This window comes from Mustela nivalis, assembly GCF_964662115.1.
Source record: "Mustela nivalis genome assembly, chromosome: 6".
Taxonomy (NCBI): domain Eukaryota; kingdom Metazoa; phylum Chordata; class Mammalia; order Carnivora; family Mustelidae; genus Mustela; species Mustela nivalis.
This window is the reverse complement of record NC_139025.1, coordinates 110,427,480-110,440,878: the sequence shown is the minus strand read 5'-3', so window position 1 is coordinate 110,440,878 and position 13,399 is coordinate 110,427,480. Positions and strand designations below refer to the sequence as shown.

The following is a 13,399-nucleotide window of genomic DNA, read 5'->3' as shown; positions in this document are numbered from 1 at the left end:
CCTTCCACACAAATAATTTAGGTTTAAATTGTTATTTATATAATCTGTTGCTGCAGTAACAGGGTCTCTGTGTAGGTTCTTTGTTGTTTGTTTTTTAAAGCAATGTTTAAAGGACCTATTGAACTGCTGCACCTATCCTTTTTTTTTTTTAATTAAGTTCTTTTCCTTGGAAAATTTGGAAAATACCAGAAAATATAAAGAAAAAGCTATTTACGGTTTCACCATCTGATCACTTTTATAACTATCTTCTGAGCTTATTTTTAGTAGACATGATCACTTCTGGTTCTACAGTTTCATTTACAAAATCAGAATTATATCATTTTCTAACCTGTTTTCACTTCAAAAGTATTTCCCACACCCCTGAATATTATTTAAGAATGGTTTTTATTTAGTAACTTCTTTAATTAGGATCCTATCCTTCGCTTAAAGGGTTAAAAATTACGCAATAAAATAATACCCTTGCTTTCTCCTATCCCTTCACCTTTATGATGAGAACTCAGCAAAGAATAGTAAACCATTGACACTAGCGTCCAAGGTGTGATAGATTGTATCCCCCTGAAAAATATGGGACCTAATAAGATTCAAACCTTAAACCCAAAATATGAAGCGCTAACAGACACAGTTCAAGCACTATCCAATGGAGGTAACCCTATTGGAGGAGGCAAATCTAAAATTCGCAGGACTCAAGTAAGTTACCTCTTCTAGCTACAAGAAAGCTCCCCTTCGTCTTTAAATAAAGCACTTGTGAAGCGGTGCAAACTTCACCCACTCAACTACCATAACTGACTGATTTCGTTAAAATTGCCGCTCCCAATGGCAGAGATGGATTCATCAAAAAAAGATAAACATGTAGAGCACACGAGGAACTGTGTGGACAGCTGCTAGAGAGAAGTTATCGATTAAGAAGTGGGCCGGGTGAGGCGGAAAAGGATAGGAAGGGGATCTGATCATTATCAGCCTGGCGTATAAGCAGCAATTTCAGCTGCATTATTTAATATTTAATCCACCTATTCCTGGCATCACCGGGCTCAAACGTCACCAAGAGAGGGGCCTGCTGAAAAAACCGGCCGGGTGACGCACATCACATCTTACCATATGGATTCTCATCAATCAAGACCAAGAAGCGCCCAAGCCAGCCTTGTGAAAGAAGGGTCCCCCCGGCCATCAGCTCCCCCGGTCGCCTAGTACGCCGCTCCGGTTCGCAAGCAGGGATCGGAGGGTGCGAGACCTCCCGACCCTACGCCTCAGCGCCCGGCTCAAGACCACCCTTGCACCTGCTCCCGCCGGAGTCAGTCCCAGCCAGGGCAGTCCCAGCCTGGGCAGCCCCTGTCAGAGCAGCCCCTGCCTCAAAGACACCGCCTCTGCCCCGGCCACACAACTCAACAGCGGACAGGGCCCCGACAGGCGGCCGAGACTCCTCTCCCGGGGTCCCAACCAGCCCAGGGCCGTACCTCAACGGGCAGCGCCACCTCCGCCCGACTGTGTTGACTGTCGCGGTGGCGGCGGTCACAGCTCCGAGCACAGTGACGCCTCACTTAAAAACAACAACCTGCTCGCAGGCGTCCACAGCCGGGAGGCGGCGGCCGGCGGAGCGCCGCAGCGCATGCCGGGACTCGTAGTCCCTCCCGCTCCTCATGTAGGGCACGGGAGGAGGGAAGAACTACGACTCCCGAAGAGGAGCGCCGCCGGCCGGGGATCGGCAGCAGGAAGCTAGGCGGGGCGGCTACGATCCTCACAACATCCGGGCCCCGGCGCGAAAGCGGCTCCGCGGCCGGTTGCTATGGAGACCACCACTCTAAAGGATTCGCGGTTTCACCCGGAGGGCGGCTCCCCGGATTAGGCGGATTAGTAGATCCCGATTGATCTTGCGAATGGTTCCTATTCTCTGCGGCTTTAATTGGATGTAGTAGAAAGGCCGCTCCTCTGCGCGCTCCCTGGTCGTCTTGCTAGCCGCTGCCGGAGAAGACTGCGTTTGCCGAATGGTAGAGAAGATACCGAGAATGACCGAGTACGACTGGGTGGGTTTGGGCAGAGGGCTGAATGTTTTTGACAGCTGGTATTCCTCGCTATAAATTTGGGCGCCACGCACCGCCACTCGCCCCACCTCCAAGAAACACCTTTCTAGACAACCACTGGGCTACACAGACGTAAATGCATCGCGTTGAGCCAGAGTTGCCTCTGGAAGTATGAAATGACGGGATGATGTACAACTGCGGTGATGGCTTTAAATGAGAAAAACGTACCTTGTTAATTTTACATTTTCCTCACACTGCCTTGTTCAAAAAGGATAGGAGGGGAAAAAAGAATAATACAGTGCACTTGTATTCACTTTTGAGGGAAACGTAGCAAGTTAAGGTTTAGGGTTAAACAAGGTTCTCTCCCCCAATGTGGCACCAAAAAAAAAAAAAAAAAAAAAAAAAAGATAAAAAGAAGCATTAACAAAGAGAATGATGGCCTGAGCAGAAACAAAAAGGTGCCTCAAAATTAGACTTTGGGGTTTTTTTTTTGCTTTTGGTGTTATTATAGTTAACATCACCTGTGACACAACATCAAAAAAAGAAAAAAAAACCTTAACTTTAAAACTACAGCTCCCATAAAGAGCATTTTTATTATCTCAATGACTTGTTCTTATTTATCTTTTAAAAATGTGTACATGTTTATAAGAAAGAGTTTGAAAAACCCCAGTGGATTGGCTTTCTCTAATTCCAGGGGAGCCTGAAAATTACATTAGTGGTCTTTACCACTAATATGATCTCTTTGTAGATTTTTATTCCTTTCAAGGCACTTTCACAGTCCAATTTTTTAAGACCTTCAATTTTAGAAGAATCATTTACACTTTTAATTAACCTTTTAATCCTTAATAATATTTGCTGATCCTGTGTTTAACCTGATAGGGCACTTAAAATAATCCTTCTATTGTTCTTTGTATAATTCTTCTATTGTTCTTTTAATTGTATCTAATTTGAACTCCACATTTTAAGAATATCAGATATGAAGAGGGTAAAACCCAAATAAGAAAACTGCAGTAACCTATGACATAAAGTAAAAGAATGAGTATTTTAGTTCTAAGTATGTAACAATTATCCTGGAAGTCAAAAAGATTCATGGTAGACCCTAACATTTCCTGATTGGGTGGTACAAATTATGCCAACAAAGTTTATCAGTTAATTTCTCTTGTTTTGACTAGATTTGGTTTACTGTAATTCTAACTTTCTGAAGAACCTCCATACTGTTTTCCAGACTGGCTGCACCAGCTTGTGTTCCCACCAACAGTGTAAAAGGGTTTCCCTTTCTCCCCTTTCTCCATATCCTCACTGTCATTTCCTGACTCATTAATTTAAGCCATTCTGACCGGTGTGAGGTGGTATCTCATTGTGGTTTTGATTTGTATTTCCTGATGTCAAGTGATGTGGAGCATCTTTTCATGTGTCTGTTGGCCACCTGGATGTCTTCTTTGAAGAACTGTCTGCTCATTGTCTTCTGCCCATTTCTTGATTGGATTATTTGTTCATTGGATGTTGAGTTTGATAAGTTTGGGGTTTGTTGTTGTTGTTGTTGTTGGTTTTTGTAGATTTTGGATACTAGTCCTTTATCTGGTAAGACATTTGCTGGTATCTTCTCCCATTCTGTCGGTTGTCTTTTGGTTTTATCGACTGTTTACATTGCTGTGCAAAAGCTTTTTATCTTGATGAAGTCCCAATAGTTCATTTTTGCTTTTGTTTCCTTTGCCTTTGGAACATTTCTAGCAAAAGGTTGCTGGGGCTGCAATCACAGAGGTTGCTGCCTGTGTTCTCCTCTAGGATTTTGTTTTGTTTTGTTTTGTTTAAATTTTTTTTATTTATTTTTTAGTTTATTTTCAGCATAACAGTATTATTTTTGCACCACACCTAGTGCTCCATGCAATCCGTGCCATCTATAATACCCACCACCTGGTACTGTGACCTCCCACCCCCCACCCCTTCAAAACCCTCAGATTGTTTTTCAGAGTCCATCGTCTCTCATGGTTCACCTCCCCTTCCAATTTCCCCCAACTCCCTTCTCATCTCTATCTCCCCATGTCCTCCATGCTATTTGTTATGCTCCACAAACAAGTGAAACCATATGATAATTGACTCTCTCTGCTTGACTTATTTCACTCAGCATAATCTCTTCCAGTCCCATCCATGTTGCTACAAAAGTTGAGTATTCGTCCTTTCTGATGGAGGCATAATACTCCATAGTGTAAATGGACCACATCTTCCTTATCCATTCATCTGTTGAAGGGCATCTTGGTTCTTTCCACAGTTTGGTGACCGTGGCCATTGCTGCTATGAATGTTGGGGTACAGATGGCCCTTCTTTTCACTACATCTGTATCTTTGGGGTAAATACCCAGTAGTGCAATTGCAGGGTCATAGGGAAGCTCTATTTTTAATTTCTTGAGGAATCTCCACACTGTTCTCCAAAGAGGCTGCACCAACTTGCATTCCCACCAACAGTGGAAGAGGGTTCCCCTTTCTCCACATCCCCTCCAACACATGTTGTTTCCTGTCTTGCTAATTTTGGCCATTGTAACTGGTGTAAGGTGATATCTCAATGTGGTTTTAATTTGAATCTCCCTGATGGCTAGTGATGATGAACATTTTTTCATGTGTCTGATAGCCATTTGTATGTCTTCATTGGAGAAGTGTTTGTTCATATCTTCTGCCCATTTTTTGATATGTCTGTTTTGTGTGTGTTGAGTTTGAGGTGTTCTTTATAGATCCTAAATATCAACCTTTTGTCTGTACTGTCATTTGCAAATATCTTCTCCCATTCCGTGGGTTGCCTCTTTGTTTTCTTGACTGTTTCCTTTGCTGTGCAGAAGCTTTTGATTTTGATGAAGTCCCAAAAGTTCATTTTTGCTTTTGTTTCCTTTGCCTTTGGAGACATATCTTGAAAGAAGTTGCTGTGGCTGATATCGAAGAGATTACTGCCTATGTTCTCCTCTAGGATTTTGATGGGTTCCTGTCTCACATTTAGGTCTTTCATCCATTTTGCGTCTACTTTTGTGTATGGTATAAGAAAATGGCCCAATTTCATTCTTCTGCATGTGGCTGTCCAATTTTCCCAATACAGTTGTTGAAGAGACTATCTTTTTTCCTTTGGATAGTCTTTTCTGCTTTGTCGAAGATTAGTTGACTATAGAGTTGAGGGTCCATTTCTGGGTTTTCTGTTCTGTTCCATTGATCTATGTGTCTTTTTTTGTGCCAGTACCATACTGTCTTGATGATTACAGCTTTGTAATGGAGCTTGAAGCCCAGAATTGTGATGCCATCAGCTTTGGTCTTCTTTTTCAACATTCCTCTGGCTATTCAGGGTCTTTAATGTTCCATACAAATTTTAGAATTATTTATTCCAGCAGCTCTGTGAAAAGAGTTGATGGTATTTTGGTAGGGGTTGCATTGAATGTGTAGATTGCTCTAGGTAGCATAGACATTTTAACAATATTTGTTCCTCTAATCCATGAGCGTGGAACTTTTTTCCATTTCTTTGTTTCTTCCTCAATTTCTTTCATGAGTGTTCTATAGTTTTCTGAGTACAGATCCTTTGCCTCTTTGGTTAGGTTTATTCCTAGGTATCTTATGGTTTTTGGTGCAATTATAAATGAGATTGCTTCCCTAATTTCTCTTTCTTCTGTCCCATCGTTAGTATATAGAAATCCAACTAATTTCTGTACATTGATTTTATGTCCTGCCACGTTGCTGAATTCCTGTATGAGTGCCAACAATTTGAGATGAAGCCTTTTGGGTTTTCCACATAGAGTATCAAGTCATCTGTGCAGAGTGAGAATTTGACTTCGTTGCTGATTTGGATGCCTTTTATTTATTTTTGCTGTATGATTGCTGAGGCTAGGACTTCTAGTACTGGGTTGAACAATAGTGATGATAGTGTTCCTCCTGTGTTCCTAACCTTAGGGGAAAAGCTCTCAGTTTTTCCGTGTTGAGATTGGTATTTACTGTGGGCTTTTCATATATGACTTTTATTATATTGAGGTACGTTCCCTCTATCCCTATACTGTAAAGAGTTTTAATCAAGAAAGGATGCTGTACTTTGTCAGATATTTTTCTGCATTATGAGGATCATATGGTTCTTGTTCTTTTATTAACATAGTATATCGCATTGATTGATTTGCAGATGTTGAACCACCCTTGAAGCCCAGGAATAAATCCTACTTGTTTGTGGTGAATAATCCTTTTAATGCATTGTTGGATCCTATTGGCTAGGATCTTGGTGAAAATTTTGGCATCCATGTTCATTAGGGATATTGGTCTGTAATTCTCCTTTTTGGTTAGGTCTTTGTCTGGTTTTGGGATCAAGGCAATGCTGGCCTCATATAATGAGTTTGGAAGTGTTCCTCCCATTTCTATTTGTTGATACAGCCTCAGAAGACTAGGTGTTAACTCCTTCTTTAAATACTGGATAGAATTCCTCTGGGAAGCCATCAGGCCCTGGACTCTTGTTTGTTGGGAGATTTTTAATTACTGCTTCAATTTCCTTGCTGCTTATGGATCTGTTCAGGTTTTCTATTTCTTCCTGTTTCAATTTCAGAAGGTTATATGTCTCTAGGAATGTAACCATTTCTACCAGATTGCCTAATTTGTTGGCATATAGTTGCTCTTAATATGTTCTTATAATTGTTTGTATTTCTTCAGTGTTGGTTGTGACCTCTCCTCTTTCATTCATGATTTTATTTATTTGGGTCCTTTCTCTTTCCTTTTTGATAAGCCTGGCCAGGGGTTTATCAGTCTTTCAAAGAACAAGCTCCTAGTTAAGTCGATCTGTTCTATTGTTCTTTTGGTTTCTATTTCAGTGATTTCTGCTCTAATCTTTATTAATTCTCTTCTCCTGCTGGGTTTAGGCTTTATTTGTTGTTCTTTCTCCAGCTCCTTTAGGTCTAAGGTCAGGTTGTGTATTTGAGACCTCTCTTGTTTCTTAAGAAAGGCTTGCATTGCTATATGCTTCCCTCTTAGAATCGCTGTTGCAGCATCCCAAAGGTTTTGAACAGTTTTTTTTTTTCATTTTCATATTTCTATTAATTTTTTAAATTCTTCTTTAATTGCCTAGTTGACTGATTCATTCTTCAGTAGGATGCTCTTTAACCTCCATGTATTTGTTTTCTTCCAAATTTCCTCTTGTGATTAAGTTCAAGTTTCAAAAGAACTATGGTCTGAAAATATGCAGTGAATGATCCCAGTCTTTTATTACCAGTTGAGACCTGTATGCACTGTGAAATGATTACCATAATTATGATTACCATAATAAGATTAGCACATTCATCACCTCACATAATTAAAGTTATTTTGTGGTGAGAACATTTAAAATCTACTCTCTAGCAACTTTCAAGTATATAATAAAGTATTGGTAACTATACTTATCATGCTGTACATTAGATCCCTTGAACTTATTCTTCTTATAACTGGAAGTTTGTATTCATTGACCAACATCTTTCCATTTCCCCCATCCCCTGGAAATCATCATTCTTCTGTTTCAATGAGTTTGACTTTAAAATTTTAGATTCATATATATGTGAGATTCTCATATTCTTTGTTTGACTTAGTTCACTAAGCATAACGCCCTCCATGTTGTCTGAAATGGCAGGATTTCCTTCTTTTTTATGGATGATTAATACTTATGTATGTATATATACATGAGAATATAGTATACTACATCTCTATCCATTATTCCATTAATGGACACATAGATTGTTTCCATATCTTTGCTATTATTGTGAATAGTGCTGCAACAAACATGGGGGTGCAGATATCCCTTTGAGATACTGATTTAACTTCCTTTGGGCATATACCCCAAACTGGGATTGCTGGATCATATGGTAATACTAATTATAATTTTTTGAGGAATCTCCAAACTGTTTTCTATAGTGACTGCACCAGATTGCATTCCCACAAACAGTGCACAAGGGGTTTCCTTTTCTTCATATCCTTGCCAACACTTATTTGACACAAGCCATTCTAATACAGGCATGAGGTTGTACCTCACTGTGGTTTTAATTTGCTTTTCTCTGATCATTAATGATGTTAAACAACTTCTCATGTTCCTGATGGCCATTTGTCATCTTGTCTGGAAAAATATCTATTCAGATCCTCTGCTCATTTTTAATCACGTTATGTTTTGTTACTGCATTGTATGAATTCCTTGTATATTTTGGATACTAATCCCTTATCAATATGATTTTCAAATATTTTCTCCCATTATGTAGGTTGTCTCTTCATTCTGCTGACTACTTCTTTTGCTGTGCAGAAGCTTTTCAGTTTGATGCAGTCTCACTTGTCATTTTTGCTTTTGTTGCTTATGCGTTTGTTATCATATCCAAAAAATTTATACCAAGAACATCACAGAGCTTTCCCCCTGTGTTCTTTTCTAGGAGCTTTGTGCTTTTACATTTAAGTCTTTAATTCATTTTGAGTTAATTTTTGTGAGTGGTATGACAGGGTTGGTGCTAATTTTAATTTTTTTCCCAAAATTTTATAATTGAGAATGATTTGATATGTTTGTATTTTAGGACAAGAAATGTGCTTCAGCTTCAAATTCAGGAACAGAAGTGAAACCTGAACAAGTTCCTCCTTGTGTGAATCCTGGAAATCCTGTGTTTTCATGTATGTTGGACCCAAAGACCCTCTATACAGCTACCTCACTATCAAAACCTAAGATGATTATGTATAAAACCAATTCAAGTAATTATGGTGAATTTTTACCTAAGCCACAGTTTGTTCCCTGCAATTATACTCCAAGAGACCAAGTATTTTCAAACCATATCAGAGCTACTGGATTTTATCAAAATAACTCTCTAAACACTACACCTGATAGAACCAGAACCCTTGATTTTCCTAATTTTCAACGTACTCTATGAAAATATTTTCCTTTGCATATTTAGGAGAAAATTACTCAGGAAAAGTGCATTTTAAATCTAAGACTAGAATACCAAACTTGAAATATAAAAGTATTTGAATTAGTTTAAAAAAATACTTTAAGAAATAAAACATTTCAACTGATACCTGAATAACAGTGACTTCTTAAATAAAAATGTGTTCAAAATAGAATAAAAAGAGACATGTTTTAGTAAATCTTGGCTTTATTTAGTACATATTCTCCAAAAGTTGCAAAAGGCTCTCAAATTAGTGTTTTCATTTTCTTTGGGTAAATACTCAGTAGTGGATTTATTAGGTCATATGGTAATTCTATTTCTAATTTTTGAGTAACTTCCACAGTGTTTTCCACAGTGGCTGTACCAGTTTGAATTCCCACAACAGTACCTGAGGGTTTCTTTTCACCCACATCCTCACCAACACTTGTTATTTCGTTTCTTTGGCACCAGCCATTCTGATAGGTATAAGGTAATATCTCATTGTGGTTTTGATTTGCATTTCCCTGATGATGAGTGATGTTGAGCATCTTTTTGTGGGTCTGTTGGCCATTTGTATGTTTTCCTTGGAGTTATGTCTGTTCATGTCTATTTTAAATTTTGAAATCTGGGATCGTGATACCTCCAGTTTTGTTCTTTTTCAAGAATGCTTTGGCTATTTGGGGTCTTCTTGGTTCCATACAAATTTTAGGACTGTTTGTTCTAGTTCTGTGAAAAATGCTGTTGGTATTTTTATAGAGATTGCATTAAATTCATAGATTGCTTTGGGTAGTGGACTAATTTTAACAATTTGTTCTTCCTATCCATGAGCATGGGAGATTTCCCACTTGTTTGTGTTATCTTCGATTTATTTCATCAATATTTTATAGTTTTCAGAATACAGGTCTTTTCTCTCTTTGGTTAGGTTTATTCCTAGGTATTTTATTATTTTTGGTGCAATTGTAATGAGATTGTTTTCTTTTTTAAATTTTTTTTTAAAGATTTTATTTATTTGAGAGAGAGAGAGCATGAAAGGGACGAGGGGCAGAAGGAGAAGCCGGCTCCCAGATGAACAGAGGGCCTGATGTGGGACTTGATCCTGGGACTCCAGGATCATGACCTGAGCCGAAGGCAGTTGCTTAACTAACTGAGCCACCCAGGTGCCCTGGGATTGTTTTCTTAATTTCTCTTTCTGCTACCACATTATTGATTTATAGAAATGCAACAGATTTCTGTGCACTGATTTTGCATACTGCGACTCTCCTGATTCATTTATCAGTTCTAGTTTTTTTGGTGGAGTCTTTAGGGTTTTTAATATATAGTATCATGTCATCTGCATATAGTGGAAGTTTTACCTCTTCCTTACCAATTTGGATGCCTTTTGTTTCTTTTTCTTGTCTAATTGTTGTGGCTAAAACATCTAGTACTATGTTGAATGGTGAGTAGATATCCTGTCTTGTTCCTGATCTTATGAGAAAAGCTCTCAGTTTTTCCTCATTGAAGATGATGTTAGCTCTGAGTTTTTTTTTATAGGTAGCCTTTATTATATTGATGTCTCTTCCCACTAAACTTATTTTTTGAGGGTTATCATGAATGAATATTGTACCTTGTCAAATGTTTTTTTCTATATCTTTTAAAATGATCACATTGTTTTTATCCTTTCTCATATTGATATAACATGTCATATTGATTAGTTTGTGAACATTGAACCACCTTTACATCCCAGGAATAAATCCCACTTGATCAGGGAGAATGATTTTTTTTTTTTAATGTATAGCTGGATTTGGTTTACTGATATTTTTTTGAGGATTTAAGCATCTATGTTCATCAGAGATATCTCTCTCTCTCCCTCTCTCTCTCTCTCTCTCTCTTGTTTAGTGACTTTATCTGGTTTTGGTATCAGGGTAATGCTGGCCTCATAGGATGAATTTGGAAGCTTTACTTCCTCTTCTATTTTCTGGAATAGTTTGAGAAGAATAGTAGTAACTCTTCTTTACATGTTTGATAGAATTCACCTGTGAAGCCAGAAGTGACTCTATTTTGCACTTGTTTCTTTTTTTAACATGTTTGCTAAGCATCTTTTTATGATGTGATTTATCATATATCTGCTTGTAAGGAAAGTGAATTTTCATATAACCTATCATCCCCTTAGACATGCTCACTCAATTTCTACTTATGAATTAATAGTAAGTAGGCAGTCTGTTTGGTTCAGTCTCTTGAGCTTGGTTAATGCGAATCTGATACTCTGAGATGGGTCAGCTCTTGATAGGTCTTTGTCTGAGAGGGAGACTGAGCCAGATCAGTTCAATAAGATAATGAAATACAATTTTCTGAGTCCTTTTGAGAGGACTCAGATAGTATGTGTAAAAATCGTTTGCCCATAGGATGCCTGGGGGGCTCAGTCATTTAAGCATCCAACTCTTGGTTTCAGCTCCACTCATGATCTTGTGGCCATGAGATAGAGCCCCGTGTCAGGCTCGGCACTCAGCACTTATCCCCCCTCTTCCCCCCTGCTCTTCCCCTCACTTGCTTTCTCTCTCTCTCTCTCAAATCCATCAATCTTTAAAAAAATATATTTTGCCCTTTTTGCCACATGGATGAAACTCACTGGAAAGTACTTGACTTGCTAGTGACCAGTGGCCTCTCCTTCACCTAACGTTAAGCAGGTTCCTTTAAGCCACTCTTTCAACTGGGCCTGATACTTGGGCATTGTCCTTAAGAGCTCAGTTGTTAGCAAGAATACTGCTAAGTCGGTTTAGCCAGAATCCCCATCATCAGTTTTTATCACTCTCAATATCTGACCAAATTCTTCATCCCCACAATCTCCCAGATGATACCCAGTCAACCTTGACTGCTTTCAGCAATAATCCTGATAATTCAGCTTAGCCAGAATCTCCCTACCCTTGATGTTTCCTTTTAGTAATTTTCCAACCACTGACAACCCCAGCCTTCAACCCAACTTGCCCCTTAACTATAAATCATCACTTGTCCATTGTCCATGCTATATTAGGAACTGACCCCAGTTCTATACTGAGGTCTCTTTTCATATACTGCTATAGTTCCCACGTGAAATCTGTTTTTACTGCTCTACTGTCCAGCTCTAGTTTTCCTTGACTCTAGGAAACCAGGACAGGATATGTTTATACATACATATTGCCCTCCCCCCGCAAGGATGACAAGACGCCCTGGTTCGGATGCATCTTCTCTCTCTTCTCTCTCTTTATTTCCGCAAGTCTACACACTTATATACACTTACATGACCAATCAGCGAGCAGGGTACAGGAGGGAGCCAATCAGGCTGTGCACCTAAACGAACAACTTCGCTAGCAACCAATGCTGTTTACTTCCTCTTTGGGCATTCTGCTTAGTCTCACGAGGCAATCTTAACCTGGCAACTAGCCAGGCGCCATCTTTTAATGGCGGAGGCCGCCCTGGCCAGGGGCCTGCCTCCGACACATACATACATATGTGTTTACTCTCTATTTAGCTCTTACACAGTATTTATCTATTAGCAGTAATATTTTTACTTGTCAGTAAAGAGCTAAAATATATAAAAGAAAAATTATACCAAACCTGGTCTGAGACAAACCATTTTTGCTTGATGTAATTCACAAACCTCTTTCTGGGAGGAAAGAAATGAGCAAACTTCATAAAATGCTTAAGTACTTTAATGAGATAGGGCGCCTGGGTGGCTCAGTGGGTTAAGCCGCTGCCTTCGGCTCAGGTCATGATCTCAGGGTCCTGGGATCGAGTCCCGCCTCGGGCTCTCTGCTCAGCAGGGAGCCTGCTTCCTCCTCTCTCTCTCTGTCTGCCTCTCTACCTACTTGTCATCTCTCTCTGTCAAATAAATAAATAAAATCTTTAAAAAAAAAAAAGTACTTTAATGAGATAAAAACAGGTTCTGTGAATCTAGCTGACTCTCAAGTGACTATCAGTCAAAGGGCAAGTAGAATATTAGAAAATATTTTATTTTTAAATTAAATCTGACAATAATTATTTACTATTACTATAAAACATCCATAGCAAAAATGGACTAGTCATGCTCTTTCCTTTGTAATCAATATTTTGATATAGTTTTGATATTTATTCATAGATAAATTTGTCAAAAAGTTGTCTTTATTAATAATCAGGTATACTCTGTATTTATGTATGGCAATCACACAGTAGTGGGAGATTAAATATCCCTTCAGTTTACATTTCTGTAACAGCTACGTTTAGCTTATTATCCACTTAGTATCTTGAAATTAATTTCAATCAAATAATTGACATTATGAAAAAACTAAGGGACTACCATAAGAATTTTTTTCTTATCTTTTATTCATGGGCCTTAGTAATAATTAGCACTATTGTTTGGGAGGTATGTTTTCATCATAAAGGACATAAAGGACATAAAGGAAATGTTGTAGCAATATCTCAACTCTATCACTACTTCAACTTAAGACAAAAAGTCCCTTGCAGACAATAGGAGATTGCTCAAAAGAGGTCAAGTATTTTGTGAATACAAATTTGTCTGTTGAGT

At 38.7% G+C, this 13,399-nt stretch overlaps 2 protein-coding genes across 3 annotated transcripts in view; one reads left to right on the top strand and one right to left on the bottom strand.

Annotated features, from left to right (window-relative positions):
* Positions 1-1,734, bottom strand: part of CCPG1 (cell cycle progression 1) — an 81,903-nt gene extending 80,169 nt beyond the window's left edge. For both annotated transcript variants that reach the window (XM_082733833.1, XM_082733834.1), the window contains exon 1: positions 1,452-1,734. The gene's annotated coding sequence lies outside the window, so the exon portion shown is untranslated. The remainder of the gene's footprint in view (positions 1-1,451) is intronic.
* Positions 1,735-1,871: 137 nt separating this feature from the next.
* On the top strand, positions 1,872-9,031 carry PIERCE2 (piercer of microtubule wall 2). The gene is made up of 2 exons (XM_082733849.1): positions 1,872-2,018; positions 8,542-9,031. The coding sequence occupies exons 1-2, from the start codon at positions 1,980-1,982 to the stop codon at positions 8,887-8,889; spliced, it is 387 nt and encodes a 128-aa protein (XP_082589975.1). The 5' UTR covers positions 1,872-1,979; the 3' UTR covers positions 8,890-9,031.
* The last annotated feature ends 4,368 nt before the right edge of the window (positions 9,032-13,399 follow it).

Coding starts and splice junctions, on each gene's coding strand:
- PIERCE2 (XM_082733849.1), top strand. CDS start 1,980: ATGGTAGAGAAGATACCGAGAATGACCGAGTACGACTGG. Junction 2,019..8,541: donor GAATGACCGAGTACGACTGG/GTGGGTTTGGGC, acceptor TTTGTATTTTAG/GACAAGAAATGTGCTTCAGC.